This window comes from Pectinophora gossypiella, chromosome Z, assembly GCF_024362695.1.
Source record: "Pectinophora gossypiella chromosome Z, ilPecGoss1.1, whole genome shotgun sequence".
NCBI classification, from domain to species: Eukaryota; Metazoa; Arthropoda; class Insecta; order Lepidoptera; family Gelechiidae; genus Pectinophora; species Pectinophora gossypiella.
The window spans coordinates 20,968,239-20,991,720 of NC_065433.1; the positions used below are offsets into that span (position 1 = coordinate 20,968,239).

General features: G+C 37.3%; 2 protein-coding genes across 12 annotated transcripts in view; one reads left to right on the top strand and one right to left on the bottom strand.

The window, feature by feature from the left end:
- The window catches only part of LOC126380643 (salivary glue protein Sgs-3-like), a 14,198-nt gene extending 10,901 nt beyond the window's left edge, over window positions 1–3,297 (top strand). For 5 of the 8 annotated variants that reach the window (XM_050030194.1, XM_050030196.1, XM_050030193.1 and 2 more), the window contains one exon: window positions 78–1,120. In XM_050030194.1, the coding sequence (XP_049886151.1) occupies window positions 78–1,069 (992 nt within the window). In that variant the 3' untranslated portion in view covers window positions 1,070–1,120. Of the gene's footprint in view, window positions 1–77; window positions 1,121–1,321; window positions 2,900–3,009 lie in introns of those variants that run through there. The other 3 variants (XM_050030190.1, XM_050030197.1, XM_050030198.1) reach the window with 3 other exon arrangements.
- A 484-nt stretch (window positions 3,298–3,781) lies between these two features.
- Window positions 3,782–22,496, bottom strand: LOC126380633 (facilitated trehalose transporter Tret1-like). 4 transcript variants are annotated; one of them, XM_050030175.1, is made up of 8 exons: window positions 22,264–22,496; window positions 18,749–18,947; window positions 14,836–14,971; window positions 11,621–11,849; window positions 6,188–6,344; window positions 5,092–5,484; window positions 4,552–4,838; window positions 3,782–4,240 (listed from the first exon to the last, which is right to left on the bottom strand). In XM_050030175.1, the coding sequence occupies exons 2-8, from the start codon at window positions 18,809–18,811 to the stop codon at window positions 3,928–3,930; spliced, it is 1,578 nt and encodes a 525-aa protein (XP_049886132.1). In that variant the 5' UTR covers window positions 18,812–18,947; window positions 22,264–22,496; the 3' UTR covers window positions 3,782–3,927. The 4 variants fall into 4 exon arrangements, with proteins under 4 accessions (XP_049886132.1, XP_049886133.1, XP_049886134.1 ...); XM_050030176.1 differs by having other exon boundaries at window positions 18,749–19,054; XM_050030177.1 differs by lacking the exon at window positions 18,749–18,947.
- Between the last annotated feature and the right edge of the window lie 986 nt (window positions 22,497–23,482).

A 23,482-nucleotide genomic window follows, 5' to 3' on the forward strand; every position in this document is an offset into this window, starting at 1 on the left:
CTGCTTAAACTTTAGTATGTAATTTGTAATATTACAATCATTTAGAAACCATGAACTTGTTTTCATTGCTGTTTCAGGTTACAAGCAGATATGTATTTGTTTCTGTCAAGAATATTTTGTTCCACCAATCACAACACTGGCACCGATGACAGATACAAGTTACACTACAACTTTATTGAAATCTTCATTATCAAGCACGATTCCGAAACGATATACAATTATACCAAATAGTACAAATGCAACAACTTCTGCTTCTACTAAAACAACTACTATCACGAGTAAGACGACCGATTTGGTGACAAGTGATATAATATTTGAAGAAACAACGAAGTGTTGTGATTGGCCATCCACTTGGTTTACTACAAAGTCTGTAACGCCACGAATTATTGAAGACACCACGAAAACGACCACAACAAAATTGATGACACCACATACCACAAAATTTATTTCTACCACACCCACTTTAGAGTTCAGGGGTGAAACTGAATGTTGCGACAGACCAAGTACATGGGTAACTACTGTATCACCGAATTCTATTACTTATACATTTGAATCGGAAACAACAAAAAAGCATACTAGTACTCACAAGCTAACAGATTCAACTACAAGGATGTCAACTTGGTCTTCTATGATGACTACTGTACCTTCAATTATAACTTCTGAACCTTCTACGACTGCCACTACTTCAACACATGCACCCAATACTAAGACAACTGCAGCCTACACTACGCATCGCACAACATATATTCCTAATTGGCATACCTGGTTCGACCATTCAGAAACTCCAAGCACAATTCCAGATCGAACATCCGCTAAATTGACTAACGAAACATCATGGTTAACAAAAATCACCAACCAACCAACTGCCATGAGAGAAACAAAAGAAAGTTGGTCATATTGGCCTCCAAAAAGTAACAACACGACACCAGCGTGGTGGTACCCCAGATTTTGCGCAAATCCAGGGTGCGAATATCCCAAAGACTGGTATAGTTCTACAAAAAATATAAAAAGAAAGCACAAGAAATACAAAAGTTTAATGGAATTACTTCGAAATTCAATAAACGTATAAAAGAGGTGTATATTTTTCATAATGTTATAATTGTACCTTTACCGAGTAATCATCTGCCTGCCATAGACAATTTATTACTGACTTTTAATGATAAGTTATGTTCTTAAATTATGAACTAAACTATTTCATTTCACGCCATCTCTACTCTAGCATAATCTAGAATCTCAAAATATAAAAGACTATTCTATTTTTGAAATTCATTATCCTATTTTCTGCGGAGAATTGCTAAATACCAATTTAATTTTGTTACAGGCTATAACCAAGACAATAATATTAACTGTAAGCAATCGACGCTACCGTCAACAACTAAATTCAATTTTGAACAGACGAAACCATGTTGTGATATGCCTTTTGACTGGAAAGCCTTGAATATTCCGGCTGATGCAGAATGACTACTGCGCTTTCTATCTTCTGAGCCCACTACGACTAAAGCATAAACTGCGACTGCAACTTCCCCTACTTATATACTAAGACTTCAAGACATCACACTATAAGTTTTCCTAATTGCGATACTGCTGGTACCTAGAATAGTAATTCAGAAATCCCAAGCATCAATCTAATATCCACTCAATGAGGATGGAACATTATGGTTAACAAAACATCTAGAAAAGCTGAAGAACCAACTGCCTCTACAGAAACCAACATACCACTGACAGTGATAGTGTGATAATTATGGTGGTAACCCCGAGACTGGAGATATTGTAGATGTGACTATCCTATACAGTAATAATTATAATACCTACCTAGTACTACCAAGAATATAAAATTACTTGTACTTGTATCTATTTCAACGTGCATCCAAAAAAATATTTCTTAATTTTCGAAACTATATCGTAGCAACATATTTACTTAAGTAAGATTGAATTAGTTTCTCGCAAGTCATTCGAAACAGCTAGCGAATAAAATTATTGCTATGTTAAAAAGTAAAGTAAGGCCGTAAACTTATAAAAAAACATAAAAAAATACAATTATTGACAACCAATCGTCGAATATTCGACATACAATGAACCTATGCACCCACACTACGAACAAACATTTGTAATATAAACAAAATAAAAGTACTTATGTCATTAAATCGACAGGGAAAAGTTATTAAGTATATAATGTTAATGACATTAATTCTATAAAGAACTTAATTCTTATATTAATAATGATAGTTTACTCTAAGCATTTGTGTTCAGTCATCATGCTTCAGGGAACAGCTAATACCAATTTCATTTTGTTACAGAATATGACCAAGTCAATATTATTTACTGCCTCAATTCGATAGCGTCAACAATTTTCCAATTTGCACAAACTTCATTTAAAAAATCAACGATTACACCATGTTGCGATATGCCTTTTGACTGGAAAACCTTAGACATTCCTGATACTCATACAGCATGTGAATATTGTGAAACTACTGAAAAAGCAACAGAATTTCTTATATCTGATACTCCGACATTCTACACTATTTCCACTAAATCCTCGCAGATTGACATTCCTACTCCTGGAAAACTTGTTAACTATCCGGTATTTACTAAGACCACAGAATCTTTGACTAGTAAAAGTGAATTTACTACTCCAAAAGAAAAAGAATCTACTATAAAAGACCAATGGTATCCATTATTATGCAAAAGCGACAATTGTCAGAGACCCGAAACGTGGGCAACAACAATAAAAACAAAAACAACTGTGAAATTGAAAGACTTCAAAGAAATTTTATTAGACATTTGGAAGGAGTAAATCTTCATACAATGAAACGTGTTTCATTTAATGTAAAACTTCTTGCATTTGAACACGATAGTTGTCCCTATGGACATACCTATTTATTGAAGAAACAATGTTTTTTCATCAATTATTATCCGTCTAATACTTTTAAGTATACTTTTATACTTTAATAGTCATAATTAAAATACATTACGATAAAGTAGTTCTCCTGCAAATTTACCTCTTTACAGATTTCAAGAAGCTTCTATGTGACGTCATTGATTCTGAGAAATGCTTGTGCGGTGAAGCTAATACTAAAAAGACGAATGGTGATGACATTCCAGTTACAGAGCCGTTAACTGACCCGGTAACGACTACAAAATCATGTAAGACCCGAACCACGAAGCAAGCAACTCAAGCGCTCAGACACCCCCGATTTTGTGATAAATGTGACAAATCACGGAAAACAACAAAGTTAAGGCAAAAGAAAAAATCGTCTTATAATTAATTAAATAAGTACAAGAATAAAGATGCAAAACTGTAGCATTGTCACGAGATTGTCAATCACGGAAAATGAGAATCTTTTTTCTATAGCCAATAACTTAGTTATTACCAAACAAATGAAACGCCTGTTCGGAGATACTGCGATGATTTCGCTAACTGAACCTTTTGCAATAGCTGCAGGCAATGGAATGCCCACTAAAGTTCAAAACTCTTTCCAACATGGATGGATATGGTATGGGATCTACATATATGAAGGATATGGATTGTTGTAGTTCATGATTTAAACCTACTATAACTGCTCTCGTACCAAAAATATAATAGATCCTAAAAGTCGTCTGCGGCACATAATACTGGTACTTACTCACTAAGTACTCAGTTTTTTTTGTTCGTTTTTTATCTTACAAATAGACATTTCATGTCTTTACAAATACGCCGTCCATAGACAGTATAGCCAAGAAAAATGGTATTAATTAATCAGGCATCTTACTTAAAATAAAAGGTACCAATAATAAATAAACAAGCGGTTGGTTATTTTGTATTGGTAAAGCGGTAAGTATATTAAAAATCACGCAAAAATCTAAGTATGAAAAACACAGTTCAAAACGCTATAGATAAAATGGCACGAATGTAGTTTATTATTTTTATAATGATACGGAAAAAAAACATTACGTGACTAGCATAGGTTTGTCTGCTTCGTGGCTAATGCTCCGTTTCTTTCTGAAGGCGTTGATTAGAAAATCGTCGGCGAATATTTTTTGGTTTCCTTTATAGTAAGCCTCGATCTCAACTAGGGACTTGCTTTCTGTCTCGGGCAAGAAGAAGTATAAGTAGAGTGTGCCCACGAAACCGAAGGTAGCGTAGAATGCGAAAGTTCCACTAAGGTGTATGCTAGCTTCAAGGTTGTAGTTGGTTTTGGATGCTACAAAGAATAACATGTAGCTAAGCGCTGCTGCCAATCCTGTAGCAATGCCTCGACTCCTGGAATAATACAAAAAGGCATATTTTTCACAAAAAGTACTTTTTTAACAAAATTGCAAATTATTAGTAACAAACGAAGGGAAAGAAAAGTACATTTGCCAAATAAAAACAACGTATAAAGAGCGCATTGACATTATTATGACGTAAAGAAATAGAGAACAATAATTATTATGCGAGATATTATGAAAATTGAAACTTTGCAAATTAAAATTTATTCACACAAATAATTCACTCCAACTTTCACATAATGCGAGGCTTCTCTAAAGCTACATTTAAAAAATAATATATATTTTTGTATTTAGTTTTATTACCTAAAGGGAAATACTTCAGAGAGTAAGACCCAAGGAATCCCTAGGCTGTTGAAACAAACTAGCAGCATGAAGAGGATGACTGGCAGTATCTCTTTCTTGTCGGGGAACGTGTGGACCTCATAGGAGAATACTTCTGGTAACAAGTTCAGGCGGGCGTAGGAACTGATTGCTAGGCTGCAGCAAGCCGTTCCAAGCAGCGATCCAAGCACCAGCTTTCGCTTCCCAATCATCTTGACTATAACAGCTGAGAACAGGTTCATTACTATGAACACGGCGCCCACGAGTACCTGAAATCATGCAATCACTATGTGTATAGTCATACGTTTATTCATAAAGAAATGTTTTCGCTCTGATAACTCGCGGTGGCTATTCAGCTACTCCAAAAAAACATGGAATGAAACATGGAACCTTTCGCAACATATTCAAAAATCAAATCAAAATCGCTCAGCGTGCATTCTCATATTTAAATGTACAAGCCAATAATGACATCACAAGTTTATAATTCACAATTACAATACGATGGTTAACATTTCATCTTACCACTATTGTCTTAGGATCGTACTTCATACCCAGGGCTTTGCAAAGGTTCACCATGTTGGGTCTGATTGGAGTCAGGCCGCTCATCGTGTGGAACATGAAATATGCCATGACCAGCACGAAAGGTCTCATCGTCTCTTTTACCAGCAAAACATGTTTGATCTTCATTCTGATTCTTCTGAAGATGTTGCCATTTGTGTGCTCGCAGGGGAGCTCAAAGGTTTTACCCTCTTTCACGCATATCACGCATTGTCTCACAACCTCGTTATATTGGACTAGTTGGTCAAATTCCTCTCTGACGTCTTCTGGCTTCGCCCAACCACGAAGGCGGCAGAGAGAGTGCAGAGCTTCTTTCTGTCGCCCCTTCGACAGCAACCATATTGGTGTCTCAGGAACCTGTAACCCGAGATGTGTAGGTACTACTTTAGTTTATATGCCAACATAATATTAAATAATTATGTTATTATGGAAATGTCTTATCAACATAGTACAACTCTTTGTGTAATTATGATAGGCATGATTTCAACATCAATGAAGGGTAGGAATTATCCTGTCAATATAGAAAACAAACGGGCATCTGTTGTATAATTTTAATGACAACGTATTGCAGATACTAGTTTCACAAATAAGCTTCTAATAGTGTTGTAGTTTCGGGGAGGCCTATGCCCAGCAGTGGGCGTCGTACGGCTGATAATGATGATGATGAGTGTTGTAGTGACTGAATAGTAAGTACTAGGTATTTCACAAGGACTTCTCTGTGAAAGACAATTAGCAAAGTAATACTATATATATTTATTACTACAATTACCTATACCTACGTACCTACAACAGACTTTGATTATGTTGCGTTGTTCGTTTATTCAAAGTTTTAATAAGATTTAAGAAGCAATAATTACATTCATTGTATAGGCGTAAGTTTAGAAAATAGAGTTCTTTATTTTAACGCTACGAGGGCCTCTGTAACGCTATGAACTGAGGTGGTTGCTACACTGCAAGACAACCAAATAAACTGGTTGACCGGGTTGTCTTTTTTCATGCTGATCATGACCGCTACACGATATGGTAATGATAGGAATTATTATTTTGACAAAATACATACAAACATGACGAGGACCATGGTAGCCACAGGAACAGTGAGCGACACGAGGGCGGCCTGTCGCCACGGCAGCACCGTGCCCAGCAGGTATGCCAGGAACATGCCGGTCGACGTGAACCCATTCGTCAAAGTCGTCAGGATGCCACGCACTGACGGTTCGCTGAAACATTTGGCCAATGACATTGTTATCTTGACGTTCACACATAGCATAAGTTCTTAACGGGAGCGATTGCGCAAGTTGCAAGCGTTCACGGTCTAAATCCGAATAAGGAACGTTTTTAAACCATGGATAGAACGTAACGTAAAAAAAAACAAATGTAGTAGTAGTACTGTAGTCAAATGATTGTAAGTGCCAGTTCATGCAGAAGTAACCAGTATTTTTTTTATTTATTTGTATTTGAAATTTATTATTTATTAAATAAATTTATTGTATTTAATTTTAAGAACATTATTAACTTAATATCAAAACCGGCAAATAGAGTAAATAGAGAGAGTAGGTACCTATCTCAAACATTACATTACCATAGAATAAGGAATTACTATAATACCTAGTAACTACGTAATTGAAATGTGTACAGTAGGTATGTTTCTGTTACAGGTAATTAATGTTACTTCAATATAATTTATACATACAATATTTATTTGTTTGTAAGGCGAAAAATTACAACATTACAGATATTTTCTAATGTCATTTTAAAGCGATACAGTAGGAAAGTACAGTAAAGTTTAACAATTTCTCACAAGTATCTCTCGCATGATATACGTATGAAAAATCCACACGTAGGTAAGTACATGTTATTGCGGTGTGTAGGTATGTTATTTTTTTGATGTGCCTTATTGTAGATTTGCCGCAGATGGCATTAACTACTTAGCCGGACAAAGGAACGCTGAAGGCTCTCACCCGGTACAACGTTTAAGACAACAGGCCTGTTGGGCCCAGTTGGGCGCGGTGTAGGTATGAGAGTGTACATAAAATGTTCTGGTTCTGTATAGCAAGTGTGTCCTCTATTACGTTATGATCGTAAATTTTTATGATCGTAAGTTGACCAAGTTGTCCTTAGTAATTTCCGTCCTTGATTCAAAATAAATGGAAATAGATACACGTATAAATAATATATTCACTGATAAAAATGCTATAAAACTCAATGCACACAAAGTCTGCCGGGAGCGTTTAGTGGAATATTTTTGTGTAATTTCCGAGTTTAGACAGGAATCCATACTGCGGTGGCGGTTTCATTAGGCGATTATCACACGACACTGCGCACCGGCACGGTTGAAAGTGGAGAGATACTAATGTCGCATTGACTTGTATGTAATCCACGGCGCGAGCGCCGCTCGTTCCCGCGGCGATACGGCATCAGTGTACGACATACAAGCCAATCGTGCTTTCAGTACACATCGTCTAATTTTTATTTTAAGTTATGATGGGTAATCCACAGGCATAAAATTTATGGATCATCATCCCCCTAGCATTATTCCGTTTTTCACAGGGCCCACTTACCTAACCTGAAGATTTGACAGGTCCGATTTTTACAGAAGCGACTGCCTGTCTGACCTTCCAACCCGCGAAGGGAAAACCAGCCCAATACAGGTTAGGTCACTTATCTCCGAATGCATTTCTCGGGAATGTGGGTTTCCTTACTATGTTTTCCTTTACCGCTAAACACGTGATAATCTTTTATGATTCAAACGTGAATTTGGAAACAAATTCCACAACCATTGGTTTAGGCCTGTGTTGGATTAGACCTGCGACCTCAAAGTGAGAGGCAAGCGTTCTACCAATTTTAGACAGAAATTTAGACAACCCTCTCAATGGATTTTTTGTTTTTATAGCACTCATTCGTGCTTAAGGAAACTCACAGAGAGAATAAATGGAAAAATTCTTACTCGATAAATTTTACATTGGCCAATAACCTGGCAGGATTGAGTTGACACCCCACGCCAAACGGGTTGCAAACCAGCGAGATGTCTATTTGATAAAATTATCAGCTATCAATCATCTGTCCCTTTCCATTACAGCGGATAAGAGAATGACAGGAATAATTTCATCAATCAGCAAAAATGTCGTCGACCGCGTTCGGCGCGCATAATAAAAAAAAATAAAAAAATTGTTTATTTTCAGATAATTACAAATCCACAGATTGATAGTAAATGCTTAAGAATCCTATGTTAGTACAGCGAAACAATATAAATAAGTACAATAAAAGATAAGCCGCTCCTAACTCGATTCACTTCCTCACACGTGCTACGTGCAGTTCTGTGAACCGACCGAGAACAGGCGAGTCGAACCTCTCCGCTAACATCCTCAGAACTTTGTTGGTTAATACCTACTCCCGCTTCTGCTTCACGCAACGATCGTGGTACTCACCGCCTCTGTCTGCATCGGGACTTATCTCGTTTTTGATTTGCGTTTGGGATGCGAGAAACATGTTTGATAACATTACATTAACAACTCGTTAAGAGTAAATTAGAATGTGATATCAAGAATTTTACGTGATTAGGATTTTTTCGTCTTGTGGATGTTAGTGGGGAAGCTTCAATCGTTTTCGCAAATAGCCCAGGGTGCATAAGATGTTAAGATATAAATCGTTAACATGGAGAGGCTCTTTTCTTTCAGTTTGCACTACGAATATGAATTATTTTTATATTTCCACTTATTTACTCACTTGTGTAAAGAGAGCTGGGCCTATTTAAATAGCCTGCTTTATACTATAAATATTTATTTGTTATTCATGAATAATAAAACCTTATCTTTGGGTTATTTTATAAAGCAAGACAAAATACATAAATAAGATAACAATTTACGGTCACCTGATCTCGTACAATATTGAAAATATTTTTAATTAGTTCCTCGTCCTTGTTTTCCATCCAAAATCATTATAGGTACATACATACATACATAAACTCACGCCTATTTCCCACCGGGGTAAGCAGAGACTATACGTAGAATTCCATTTGCTTCGATCCTGACACACTTCTCTTGCTTCCTCCACATTCATCAATCGCTTCATACACGCACGCCGGTTCAGAGTAGATCGTATTGAACCTTTTCTAAGGACATCTCCAATTTGATCATCGTAAGACCTTCTCGGTCTTCCTCTGCCAGCCCTACCATCAACTTTCGCTTTATATACCGCTTTTGCAATTCTATTATCCTTCATCATTATAGGTATTCATTATAATTTGACAACTAAGACATGTTTCGATTCAGTATGTAAATCTTAAATTCATCTGTTTATCATATGTCGTAAAAGACAGCTTATAAATGTCCTTTCCAACGTGATGAACCATAGAAATGGATGACAGGTAACCAAGTGTGGCTGCATTTGATGTGTATATACCCCTGTACCCCTGTTTGTGTGTAACCCTTTTAGGGTTTTCCGATGTTAACTATTTAAAATGTAGTATTAAATTGTATCTATGATAAATAAAATAGGTAAATAATAATATAACCCACTTAGCAGTAAGTTGAATAAGTCATGAACAAAACATAAAAAAGTAAACTTTCAGTTGTCAATTGTCAATCTGCATCAACTGGAATTCAATTGAAGCCTATTGTATTGCTACACAGCACAGGGTGACATGTGGGTATCGACAAACGATTTTGCATTCAAACATGTGATTGGAGAGTCTCTATTGCAAATACGTTAACATATTGTTTATCTTAGGTATTTTTATTGCCAGACAAGCTAAGGTTGATGACTTCATCAAGTCTAAGAAACTTATAGACACTTTCCTCCACAATAAAGCAGCAATAACATCCCCTTCATTGTAATTATAGTAATCTGTATCAGGTGAGGTGTATAGGAATCTCATACTGATACTGAAGATAATCTTGAAAAACAACAAATACCTAGAGCAATACATAAACATAACATAAACAGCCTATAAACGTCCCACTGCTGGGCACAGGCCTCCCCTCAATCAACCGGAGAGGGTATGGAGCATACTCCACCAGGCTGTTCCAATGCGGGTTGGTGGAGGTGTTTCTACGGCTAATAGCCGGGATCAACGGCTTAACGTGCCCTCCGAAGCACGGAATCATCTTACTTTTTCGGACAATCAGGTGATTCAAGCCTTAAAAGTCCTTACCAAACAAAGGACAATCTCAGAAAGTGATTTTTACAATGTCCCCTTCGGGAATCAAACCCGGACCTCCAGCTGTGAGCCTAACGCTCTAATCACTAGACCACGGAGGCTGTTACCTAGAGCAATGACTAATTTATATTTATATTGTTCTGTGAACTTTAGAGAAGGACATTTTACTGCTGCTTAATGAAAGGAGGATAATTTACCGGCTAATTGAAGTGTTTGATTAACGAGTTGAGTAGGTTGTATTGTCATTATGATTTATAATATATTTATGTATGTGTGTGTAAATTTATGTAAGACTACACTGACATACGTCTATTTCCCACCGGGGTAAGCAGAGACTATGGATTTCCTTTTGTTTCGATCCTGACATACTTCTCTTGCTTCCTCTACATTCATTAATCGTTTCATACACGAACGCCGGTAGAGTAGATCTTACTGAACCTAAAGACATCTACAATTTGGGCAATGTACGTCCTTCTAGGTCTTCTTCTGCCAGCCCTACCATCAACCTTCCTTTTATTTACTGATTCGTAAGTCTATTATTCTTCATCCGCTGTGTCCAAGCCAATTTATCCTCAATCTTAGTCACTATATCGTCTTTTACACCGAATCTCTCTCTTATCACACTGTTTATTATATATTAAACAGTGTATATTATCAAAACTAGACGCAACAATCCTTACCACTATCATAGAATAAAGAATAATACTAATTAAAGAACGGCAACTCTCCGCTCCCCACCAACGTCAGTCCTAGCTTTACCTAACCCCCCCTCGAGCATAGTTTAGACGTGAATCGTATGGCGTCAGACGTCACACACACAGATGCGTGTGTAGGATAACATCAATGTGTGGTGTCTGTGTAAAAGGAGGTCCTTTGTATGAAGTGTCCGGGGTAAGCCACTATTTTAATAGTTGCTCGGTGAGGTGTGGGTAATTCATCTTGTGATGGATGTACCTCTGACTACCCCTGGGATTAGTCGTAGGATTATGTTATTTTAGGCGAAAACACCAACTATTCTCATTAGTTCCTTTAGCAGTTCCTCTGAAGGAACTACTGAACTTTTTTTGTCCTTGTAGTTCCCTCAAAGGAACTAAAGGAACTACTGAGACTACCAAGTTCCTTTATTTCTGTATCAAGTGTCAGGAAAGAGATTATATGCGGTTTATGACTTTGTCAGTGTGTTTGTTTATTATGCCTCCAAGAATGAACTACTTAAACGATCATTTATTTGTACATAAACGTCTACTATATCTAGCAGATAGTACTGTTCACCGACACTTATCTGGAAAATGACTGATATAAATGTTATCGAGTGATTAAAAGAGGTCTTTGGCTCACCTGACTTCACCAACATAGGTGACTGAAGGAGCTTCCATGATTCCAGTGCCGATGCCCAGCAGTGCGTTGGCAATGAACAGGACAGGCACATTCCACGCGTAATACATCAGTAGCCAAGCGATCAGATGCGGTATGTTGACTATAAATAGAGCCTTTTTGCGTCCGAAGTAGTCGAGCAGCGGCCCGGAGAACAGACTGCCCAGAGGCTGACAGAGGAAGGCCATGCTACCTGTAATGAGTTTATCTTTATTTACTTAAAACACAAACAGCCTATACATGACGTGGGGGAGCTCGGTGGCGCGGCGGTAAACGCGCTCGGTCTGCAATTGTTGAAGTTAAGCAACTTTCGCAAAGGCCGGTCATAGGATGGGTAACCACAAAAAAAGTTTTCATCTCGAACTCCTCCGTGCTTCGGAAGGCACGTGAAGCCGTTGGTCCCTGCATTAGCAGTCGTTAATAACCATCAACCCGCACTGGGCCCGCGTGATGGCCCGTTCTCCCTATCCATCCATAGGGAAGGCCCGTGCTCCAGCAGTGGAGACGATAATGATGATGATGATGACATGATGTAAGTGACTCCTTACGTACCGTCTGTATCTTCATTTCTACACAATATGTGAATGTGAATTCAATAACTTTGTTTCTTTGCATATGACAACGGGTGGAATATGCAGTTCAACTGTTTTTATTTGCGCAGAATTTAGACTGTAACTAGATATGGGCTAACTACAGATTACCCGGACGCGCATTTAGAAATGCTAGTTCAATACTACGTCCTGTCTACTTGCACACTTATCTGCCGCTATCAGATAAAATAGAGGGTGTTAGTGACATCGTAACGAATACTGAGGACGATGATTCAGCTCATGATTCTGAGTTAATATCATCAAGGGTAATTTTCCGTCGTAAAAGTATGGACTTGAAAATTGTTTATAAAAATACTAACATTTTCATGATTCATGTTGTTTTGGTTTTCTTTGTTCGTTTTTTCATATTTGGCTTACGACGAACCGTCTTACCGCGCGGATCACTGTGGGCTAACGGTATGTACTTGTAGTATAATGTACAGATTGAAATCCATCCAACCAGTGATGTGCAGTAACAAAGTGCAAAAGTTATGTAAGCTATAGTACAAGAAGTAACAATTGAAAAAAAAAACAGCCAGTTACTATTTTATTTTGAAGTGACTTATTGTACCTAGATTTGCCGCAGATGGCATTAACTACTTGGCCGGACTAATACAAGTTACTAGTAAAGAGTTTTTACAATAGGAACATTCCCACTTTGGGAACTTTCCCGGGAACGCACATAAGTGTAGCGGCGAGGCAGTAATCTGTGCGGATAAGACAGCTTATTGCTTCGCTGGGCGGCGCACCGCTCCAAAATCGGCTTTGCCGCAACCGCCTGCCGCGTTGGTGCGTGCTCCTGTGATTTCGCCTTAGATAGAGATGGCGTAGGATTAATATAAATTACGTTCATCATCATCATCATCATCTCCCTAGCAATATCCCGTCTTTAACAGGCCCCGCTTACCTAACTTGAAGATTTGACAGGTCTGGTTTTTTTACAGAAGCTACTGCCTGTCTTACCTTTCAACCCGTCAAGGGAAAACTAGCCCAATAAAGGGTAACACGTACTTCCGAGAATGCATTTCTCGGGAATGTGGGTTTCCTCACGATGATTTCCTTCACCGCTAAATAAAAATAATTAATAATAATAGTAAATTAATAATGAATATAAATTATGTTAATGTCTATTATTGAAAATAAAATAATACATCCTAGTGCGCATATATTCTACTAAAACAGAAGAGAACCGAACATTTATTTGCAAATTAATTCATGTGGCTTTCAGACACTAACATTCTGTCAGTTTAAGAGGGCTATAAAATATTTTTAAAAGGTGTCGAAGATAAATTAATGAAACTGTTTATCAAATGTAAAATTATGCTTTTTTGGCTCTTAATGGATCAGACATTTTACGTGTCGTTAAATTATATTATTAACCGTTATTTTTGCATGCATTTCCTAGTAGATAAGGATATCCATGATAATGAAGTGTATCCGATATCGTCTGCTTTTGTTTTTGTAGGTAAGTACGTGACATATTGTAGATTTATAGATTTAACACCACTTGGTCGGGCAAAGAGAAACTCTGATGCACTTGACGAATACCTGGAAGCGCTTCATTATTCACTTACACACCTCTTTCGGTACCTACATTCTCATTTAAAGTTAGGTTACTCTTTTATTTATTTTCTTTTACGATTAAGTGCCAACGTTCGCCTAGGACCTGTTTTGTGTCAAAAGTAGATTTGGTCCGCATGCTGCAGACGCGCATAGCACTCCTTTCAAAATCAGTGTTCGAGTGCAATGATGCAGAACAGATCACGCAAGAAATCTGCGTGTCAGGAACTGTATACTATTTTTAGACTGTTTTTTGTGGAGTAATGTATGTGTGACGCTCACAAAATCACGCTTGAATTGTCCTTGGTCGATTTAAAAACAGATACTTACGGGCACTTAATAGTGAGATTATAAGGTTTAAGTTACAGATTATCGTGGTGGTATTGGCGACACTGAGGTACAGAACACCGCGCCGCGTCACGGCTCGTATAAAACGTATGGTTTCAATTACCGGAAGTAAAATAATACCGACACAGAGAATTAAATTACTAATACAGATTACTAAGCCTTGTCTTATCTTCTCAGCTAGAGTTTAGGTGATGCAAACTAATAATCACTATAGGTAATTAAATAGTTTACAATAGAAGGTCCAAAACACAAGGTAGCAAGGGAGGTAGGCGGCACACACGACACCGCGCGTCGACGAATGGTTTCCAAAATCTGTGCCCGGTTAATGGCAATAGGTTGGACGCCTATTACATGAGACTTAAACATAGTTGGCGAGGTGTGGGGGTACTATACACCTCTGCTTATCCCTTCGACAGTGAAAAGGCGCAAAACTTATATTTCTTTATTAGTTAACCTTTAGGCAGATAAGACAAGAGTACAAGAAAGAACAATTTGAAAAAGAAAGCAGCCAGTGTACTTACTATTAAAAAAAAAATACAACGGGAATATTCCCATTTTGGAAACATTCCCGGGAATAGCACTGCACGCGTCTTTCGCGCCAATCTTTCGCCAAACTGTCGCGCGTCAGCCCGTAAGGCAAGCTCTGTGGAAAGGTTAAAATTGTGGCTAGTTATATCGTACCGAACCACGAGGCTTGCTTCTTGTTGAGGGAGAGCCCATGCGTAGCATCCAGCACCTCTGGCAGCACCATGGTGACGAAGCTGATGGACATCCCCAGCCCCACCAGCAGGAAGTCCAACGCCAAACATGCCAGCACCTGTAACCATGTTATACGTTTAATTATTGTAATCATTTTCTTTGAGACCTTCCTAACAGTTTAGACAATTTCGCATTGATCTGCGATATTAGGTTGTCTATACATTGTTTTAAGGTTAGTTCCGATATAAAATATATCAACAAGCGGCAAAGAAAGAGGGTAGACAGATATGTCTGCCCGAAGAAAATTATGGATCTACCTACTCCACTCCAATCTCATCAAGTCATCCCGTGATCATGGCACTTGCAAAAGTGTCGAAATATTGGGAGCCTCATATCCCTACTTTGAACGCGGTAAGAACCCGTTATTATGTGTTTTAATTAGGTTGTCTGTTGAATCCGTGATAGCCCTGGAGAATGCGTGACACATCGTACTGCTACGGGTTCAAATCTCGGCTCGGGCTCTGAACCATTAAATTCGACTTTATAAGCTTGAATTCATGACTGGCTCATAGATAATTAACACGTAGTTTCCAAAATCTGTGCCCGGTTAATGGCAATAGGCTATTAGGCCTATTACATGAGAATTAAACATAGTCGGCGAAGAGTGGGTGTGTACACATCTCTGCTTATCCCTTCCGGAATGCAGGCGTGTTGCTATGTTATGTTATCAGGGTAAGGATGCCAATATTGGGTCACAATACATTGTAACAAAGAGCTCGTCGTTTGCCCATTTTCGTATGAATTCCATGGATTGCATAATGTTTTTATGTTCCGGATAAATAGGCACGTTCAGTACGGCTAACATGCGCAACGGTCATTTTATCGATTGCGACGATATAATTATGTCGTTTTGTCGATTGGTGCTAATATGTGAACCCAAATAGGTCATGTCGTTCTGTCAAAATACGAACAAAGTCGGTAAACATCCCATGGAACATATGTTAGGGGAAAAAACAAACATCGATTTCGATAAAATTTATTGAATCGATCAATAATTTTATCACGTTCCGCATGTTGGCCCTACAGGTTGTCGTCTATCCTAACTCAAACCGTAAATTGTATCGATATCTCAAGAATCATGTCACACTGTGAGGAAATATTTGATATCAAGTAGAATTTTCCGTCGCAAAAGTATGGAACTGAAAATAATTGTGTAATTTAGATTTTACTTTAGATAATACTTAAGTACCCTTAACTGTATAAGTTATGTACGCCGTAATTGTCATATATATTAGTCACAATACCGTTACCTTATAAATATAAAATGTTTTAATATATGTGATGTGGTTGTACTTTATAAATAAATAAATAATTTAAAAGTACTAAAATTGTCATGAATTTTCCGATAGGAAATTCTAGTTGATGTTAACTTAGAAAAAGTCGAATCCCTTTCAGTATTCGTTACGATGTCACTAACACCTTGTATCTATTTTCTACTAACAAATGTTTTATTAAAGTAGTATGACGTTTATCGGTAGATAAGCTTACCGCAGACTGGCGAATTAAATGGTCAGTGTTCAGTAAAAAAACTGCGCAGTCTAACGTGAGGTATACTCATATACCTAGTTGTAGGTACTTGTTGGTATTGTGTCAATCCTGCCTATCCTGCTCCAATACCCGACGGGCCTCCTAGTGGGAACGATATGAGATGAGGTCGTATCTATAGAGGCGGCAGATATTTGACGTACCTAATACTTATTCCAAGGGCTTCTTGACCCTAATTAATAAACAATGTAGCGTCAATTCCAATGATCGCTTGATCACGCTATTGGCATGGACGTGACCTAGCCCTCGATCTTTCTAAATGACTATGCCCTTAGTTAAATATACTAATGTCCCACGCAGCCCCCTATTCATTCACAAATTCGATTTACGAGAAATAGTCAACACTGATATTACATTAGTCAGTTGTGTAACGACTTCCGTGGTCCAGTGGTTGAGCCTTGTGCTCACGAGCCGGAAGTCCCGAGTTCGGATCCCGTTGGGGACAAATCACAAAAAACACTCTGTGATCCCTAGTTTGGTTAGGAAATTACAGGCTGGTCACCTGATTGTCCAAAAGTAAGATGATCCGTGCTTCGGAAGGTACGTTAAGCCTTTAGTCCCGGTTAGTACTTACTGATGTAAGTACGTAGTCGTTACATGAGTCATGTCAGGGGCCTATGGCCGCTCAATAATAACTCTGACACCAGGGTTGATGGGGTTGGTAATCCACCTCACAACCCACACAATAGAAGAAGTTGTAAGGTACAAACCGCGATCAGAACCAGGAGGCCAAGAGTACTCGAAACTGGGGAGCATGCTTGAAGTCTTTGATGAGAGTGGACGAAGCTAAAATGGTGTGTCAGGATCGTAGTAAGTTGAAGTCGGTGTTCTCTGCCTACCCCAACGGGAAATATGCGTGATTTTATGTATGCATGTCTAGAGGAGCTCGGTGGCGCAGCGGTAAACGCGCTCGGTCTGCGCTTGTTGAAGTTAAGCAACTTTCGCAAAGGCCGGTCATAGGATGAGTGACCACAAAAAAAAAGTTTTCATCTCGAGCTCCTCCTTGCTTCGGAAGGCACGTTAAGCCGTTGGTCCCGGCTGCATTAGCAGTCGTTAATAACCATCAATCCGCACTGGGCCCGCGTGATGGTTTAAGGCCGTTCTCCCTATCCATCCATAGGGAAGGCCCGTGCCCCAGCAGTGGGGACGTTAATGAGCTGATGATGATGATGTATGTATGATATTTAAAATAGTGTTGTCTCTATATAATTACCTATTAGCTATTTATCATGGTTTCGACTGGTATTTTTTTTTAAAAGAACGTCTAGGGCCCTGTGCCGAACTTTTTCTTGCAGCTTCTTTTCCCCAGCTATACAGGTTGTGAGAAGCTGCAGTAGTTTTAGGCGGATGAGACGTTCGTTATGTAAAAATTGACGATTCAAAGTGTACTATGTAGTAAACTATGTTACCTACTGAATAAATATATTTTTGAATTTGAATTTGAATATAATATACCTAGGATTTTCACTTTGTAATTTATAGCTAGACGAAGCAGAGGTTATTTATTTATGAGAAAGAGATGTATGGAAAAATACAGAAAAAATATAAAATAAATGTATAGTTTAACTGGGTTCAAGATATGCGTGATTATTGTCGTATCGTAAATCAGCCGACCGTTTATTACACCACATTGAGATTTCCACCTTGTACTTTGGGATTGGTTTTCCGTACCAATTCTGTTTTATATTTGTATAATACATAAATCGTTTAAATTAATTTTTAAGATAACACCGCCTTATAACTAAGTCTTCTTCTATCGTGTGGTTTGTGAGGTGAATTACCAACCTCATCAACACTGGTGTCAGGGTTATGATTGAGTCGCCAAACACTCCTGACATGGCCCATGTAACGACTACTTACTTACATCAGTAAGTAGTAACCGGGATAACGTGCCTTCCGAAGCACGGATTATCGTACTTTTTGAACAATCAGGTGATCAGCCTGTAATGTCCTAACCAAACTAGGGTTCACAAAGTGATTTTTGTGATATGTCCCCACTGCGATTCGAACCCGGGACCTCCGGATCGTGAGCCCAACGTTCAACCACTGGACCGCGGAGGCCGCGGTTATAGAATCTTGCTAAAAGATTAATAATACTTTTCGATCAATTTTGAAACTACTTAATGCCTTTAAACATTTAAGATTTTTTTCAACTTATGGGTTCCGCCGTTAACGATGCGCCAACGACAAATTTGAAAGATTTAGGTTAAAAAAATATTACCTATTTTAAAAAGTAAAAAAAAGGCGAAAAGCCACAGAAAGGTACCAGAGAATTTTAAAAATAACTCACCTGAGACAATATAACTCTTCCACGGCTTACTGCAGTCACTTCTTCGGATTTTTCAGAAGTCATTTTATAATATTATCACAATTTACTTAATACTTAAAAAGTTATATTTTTAAAATTTATTTTAAAAGTCACTTTGACAAAATACATGAAACTAAATTTATATTTACGAGCACTCAAAAGGAATGTCACTCAGTTTTTGCTGTAAGAGAAATATTTGTCGAGCTAGTCTAGTATTTTATTGCACACGATGTTTGTTTATTGAAGATTATGATATAAGTAGAACACTTTCAGACAGTTAATACAACACTGTGAAATTACCTACCTATTAAGTTATTAAGTATTTGCTAAATTATTATTATGTTTCAACCTAGGTTTGTTATTTATTTATAATCGATTTTATAATTTAAGACAATTTAATACAATTCACGAGATGTGGTTTTTACGTGTAAGTGAGTGGGCAGTTGGTAGTTTGGTAATAAATTTATGGGCCAATTAAACTATTCATAATAATGTATCAGACCAGTTCTGTCAGTCATCTGATCTTAATAAAGGTTTATGATGGTTTCCTTCAACTCCGTCAAGGTTTCATAGTTTTGTATGTTATAGTTTAGTTTGGATGACCGAAGTTTTTCTACATTTAACCTATTATGCTGCAGACGAAGCAGCACTTACTGACTGCCTGATAATTAATGTGGATAAGGAATGTGGTGTCTCGTCACATGTAGTTTGGAAGCGAGTACACTTGAATTACATATTACTTGTTTATTGTTTTAAATATCAGTGGACCACATTTTGAACTTAGCAGGTATACAGGTACACAGGGTGTTAGTGTCATCGTAACGAATACTGAAGGGCATGGTTCAGACCATGATTGTGAGTTAATATCAAGTGGAATTTTCCGTCTCAAAATTGATGATATCTTTTTGAATTTCCTGTCGGAAAATTCATGTTTTTTTTAACTATTTTCAGTTCCACACTTTTGCGACGGAAAATTCCACTTGATATCAACTCACAATCATGGTCTGAATCATCCCTCAAAGTTTTCGTTACGATGTCACTAACACCCTGTATATTAGAAATTCAACCACTGGAGAAAGAAAGAGATTTCATGCCGATGAATTCGCGGTAGTACTTAGTACCTACTAAATAGATCAAAGAAGTTAATTTTCTAGGAATCCCGTTTCGCGTAAAGTAAGCACCATAATATAAATAGTTCCACTGAAAAAAAATATTTTGAATTACAAATTGCAAATTGCCTTTATTATGAGTGATCATTATCACTAGACTTTCTAGAAAACGATATAAGTAATTATATAGTACTGATAACTAACTATCGCGAATCAACTCTTGATAACCATAAAGCCTTAAACTAACGTAAGATTTACTACGATTAAACTAATAGACAATAAAATAATTATTCTCATGTTATTTTAAAGCTAGTTTTATGGTGGACAAGTCGATAACGTAATAGTGTTAATGGTAATAATATGCAAAAGTTATGTTAATGTTTTTAAATATCTACGTGGTAGTCGTATTATTTATTTGAGTAGGTCACAAATTTCGATGCGACAGATAAAAATGTAAAACAGCTACTATTTTAGTTTAATTAAAACTAAGTTTGTCCGCAAACCGTGTCGTAATATTTTAGAATTCCGTAAGCAACTAGGAACCCTTGTAAGTACCTCCTGGTTTAGACAATTGTCTATTCGTCCGTCAGTCTGTCACAACCCTCGCTTTGGAGCCGTTAAATATCATCAATAGCCTATACACGGTCACGAGTACTAATATGTATACACTTTGAAACCATGTCACATTATCTTTTTTGACACATTAAACCGTAAGTCTCATTGAATGTCAAATGTGATGATGCGACAGGGTTCTAAAGTGGGTACATGATATTGCTCATGACTGTACGTGTCGATGCTGAGCAAACTGCGGCTTGGTAGAGGTGTTTTTACGGCTAGTAGCCTCCCGGCTTAACGTGCCCGTCGAATCACGGAATCTCTTACTTACTATCTTACTTTTGCGGATAAACAGGTGATTCATGTCTGCTATGTCCTTATCAAACTAAGGACAGTCTCACAAAGTGATGTCGGCAATTACCTCATTGGGAATCGAATCCGGACCTCCAGATCGTGACATTAAAGCCTTAGTTTGTTGAAATTAATTTAAACCAAAACATACTTTTAGTCTATGCTATGGTGGCAACGGAACCATTACATCGATCAAAGTACTTATTAGGTAACAACTGTACCTATTTGATGTTAAAGCATTTTCAATGTAGGTCTAATCAATGTTTTGAAAACGAAAGCATAATTGGATACCTGTGCCTACGCCTAAGTTATATTTATTATAACAATATTATTATTTGGTATTATTTTGAATATGACTATTATACGATTATTATTGTTATCGCCATTTTGATTTCTATAGATGACGGGATAGCGACCGAAATCTATACAATATTACACGTTACATTGAATCCATACGAATATTAGAAATGGGATATAATAAGTGTGTGTGTCTGTTTGTTTGTCCGTCTTTCGCGGCAAAACAGGGCGAAAAATTAACGTGATTTAAGTGGAGATAGTTAGTTAAAGGGATGGAGAGTGACATAGGCTATATTTTGTCTCTTTGTAACCCCCACTTCCCTAAAATGGAATTTTCAAGGTAGAAAGCTAAAAATTGGTATGCGGACAATTTGTGACTAACTTTTTTTTGGAAATCTGCCCCCAATCCCTTCAAAGACGGGTTGAAATGATATAATAATATGAGACTTTTCGCAGTGTTCAAGGTAGGAATCTAAATTTTGGTACATTAGAAAAAGGAAACCGTGTTACCCCGAATTTAACGCTAGCGAAGCCGCGGCCAAAAGCTAGTACTTATATTGTATATTTTATGTTATAGAGCCATATGTTATAATATTGAGGCCCCATGTAGCAGGGAAATTTAGAGCTGTAAGTATATAAATTAAATCTGTTCATTTAAAAATATTGTATAGGCAAAAGAATAAGTTTTAGAATAGGTAAGTAATTTTCCTTTTAAATTATGAAACGCATTTATGCACCTAAAGAAACTTAAAAAACCCACTATTTGATAAAAGAAAAATACTTAAGTATAATGTGGTTCTTAATTATTAGTAATAATAATTAGTCCTGAATGTTTTTTTATAGGTAGTGGGTTCTAAATTACATTTGTAATTATTAAAAAAACAATTTGAATATATAGGCGACTAATTGTCTATCCCTTTAAGTAAGTAATTAAGTAGATATGTCTTCTTCTTCTATCGTGTGGATTGAGAGGTGAATTACCAAACTCATCAACCCTGGTGTCAGGGTTATTATTGAGCCGCCAAAGGCCCCAAGCAAGGTAGATATATACTATGGTACTACTACTACTATGTCATAACTTCTATCATTATACTTGATACTCATAACATAAAATGGTTTTATGTATCAACAAAAAATACGTAAGTATATTAAGTCAAAGTTCAAAATTAAAAAGCTTAGCCTTACCGTTATTTAAACCAAACGAACTTAGTATTATATTTATAATTTTTTACAGAATTAAAAACTATTTACTCAATTTTTTTGTTTAAATTTAGAATAGTGATATCGAAATTGGTTTGTCACTTCTTTATTTTTTAAACTTTTTCTGTTATCTGTTTTTTATTTGTATTTTTTTACGCGGCGAGGAGTCGGGACGTGGTTGCGCGGTCCGACAGCCACGCTTGATGCCACTCGTCTGATTTGACCGTACCTCTGTCATAGAGCTTCCTCCCATAGTATCATCTATAGTAACCACTATATCAGCTACGACGTTGACAAAACATTGTATCATTATCAATTTAATTGCTTCTAAGTCTTCGATGTTAATGTAGGAAAACGAATACAACGTTAAAAAATGGGTAAGTACTTACCAATATCTCTTAATTACTCCGGTAAAGTGTGAAGAAAAAAATAAATCGGAACCCAATTGAAAGTAGGTACACCTACTGAAAGCTGCAATAAATATCATCAAGTAATTATTGTTTAGGTACAATTTCAGGTGCTTTTTCATTCAAGTGGTGGATTATTTTGTTTACTTTTTACATTAGTTATTCCTTCCGATTTGACAGGCATTGGAACAAACAACAAAATTATATTAGGTAGGTATTATGTGACACGTCAATGTAAATAAGCGTTAACAACGAAGTTCTATAGTCTTTTGAGCAGAGCAGGGAATTTAAAGACTGCATTGAAGTAATTCATCTAAAAAAGCAATATTGTTATTTGACATTAGTTGACAGTGCACACTTACCTACTTACATAAACTAACATAACATAAACTGCCTATATACGTCCCACTGCTGGGCACAGGCCTCCCCTCAATCAACCGGAGGGGGTATGGAGCATACTCCACCACGCTGCTCCAATGCGGGTTGGTGGAGGTGTTTTTACGGCTAATAGCCGGGACCAACGGCTTAACGTGCCCTCCGAAGCACGGAATCATCTTACTTTTTCGGACAATCAGGTGATTCAAGCCTGAAAAGTCCTTACCAAACAAAGGACAGTCTCACAAAGTGATTTCGACAATGTCCCCATCGGGAATCGAACCCGGACCTCCAGATCGTGAGCCTAACGCTCTAACCACTAGACCACGGAGGCTGTTCTACCTACTTATATATGCGCAAATGTGATATCTATTGCTTTTTTAGATAAAATTATTCAATGTGGCCTTTTTAGATCCGCAGAG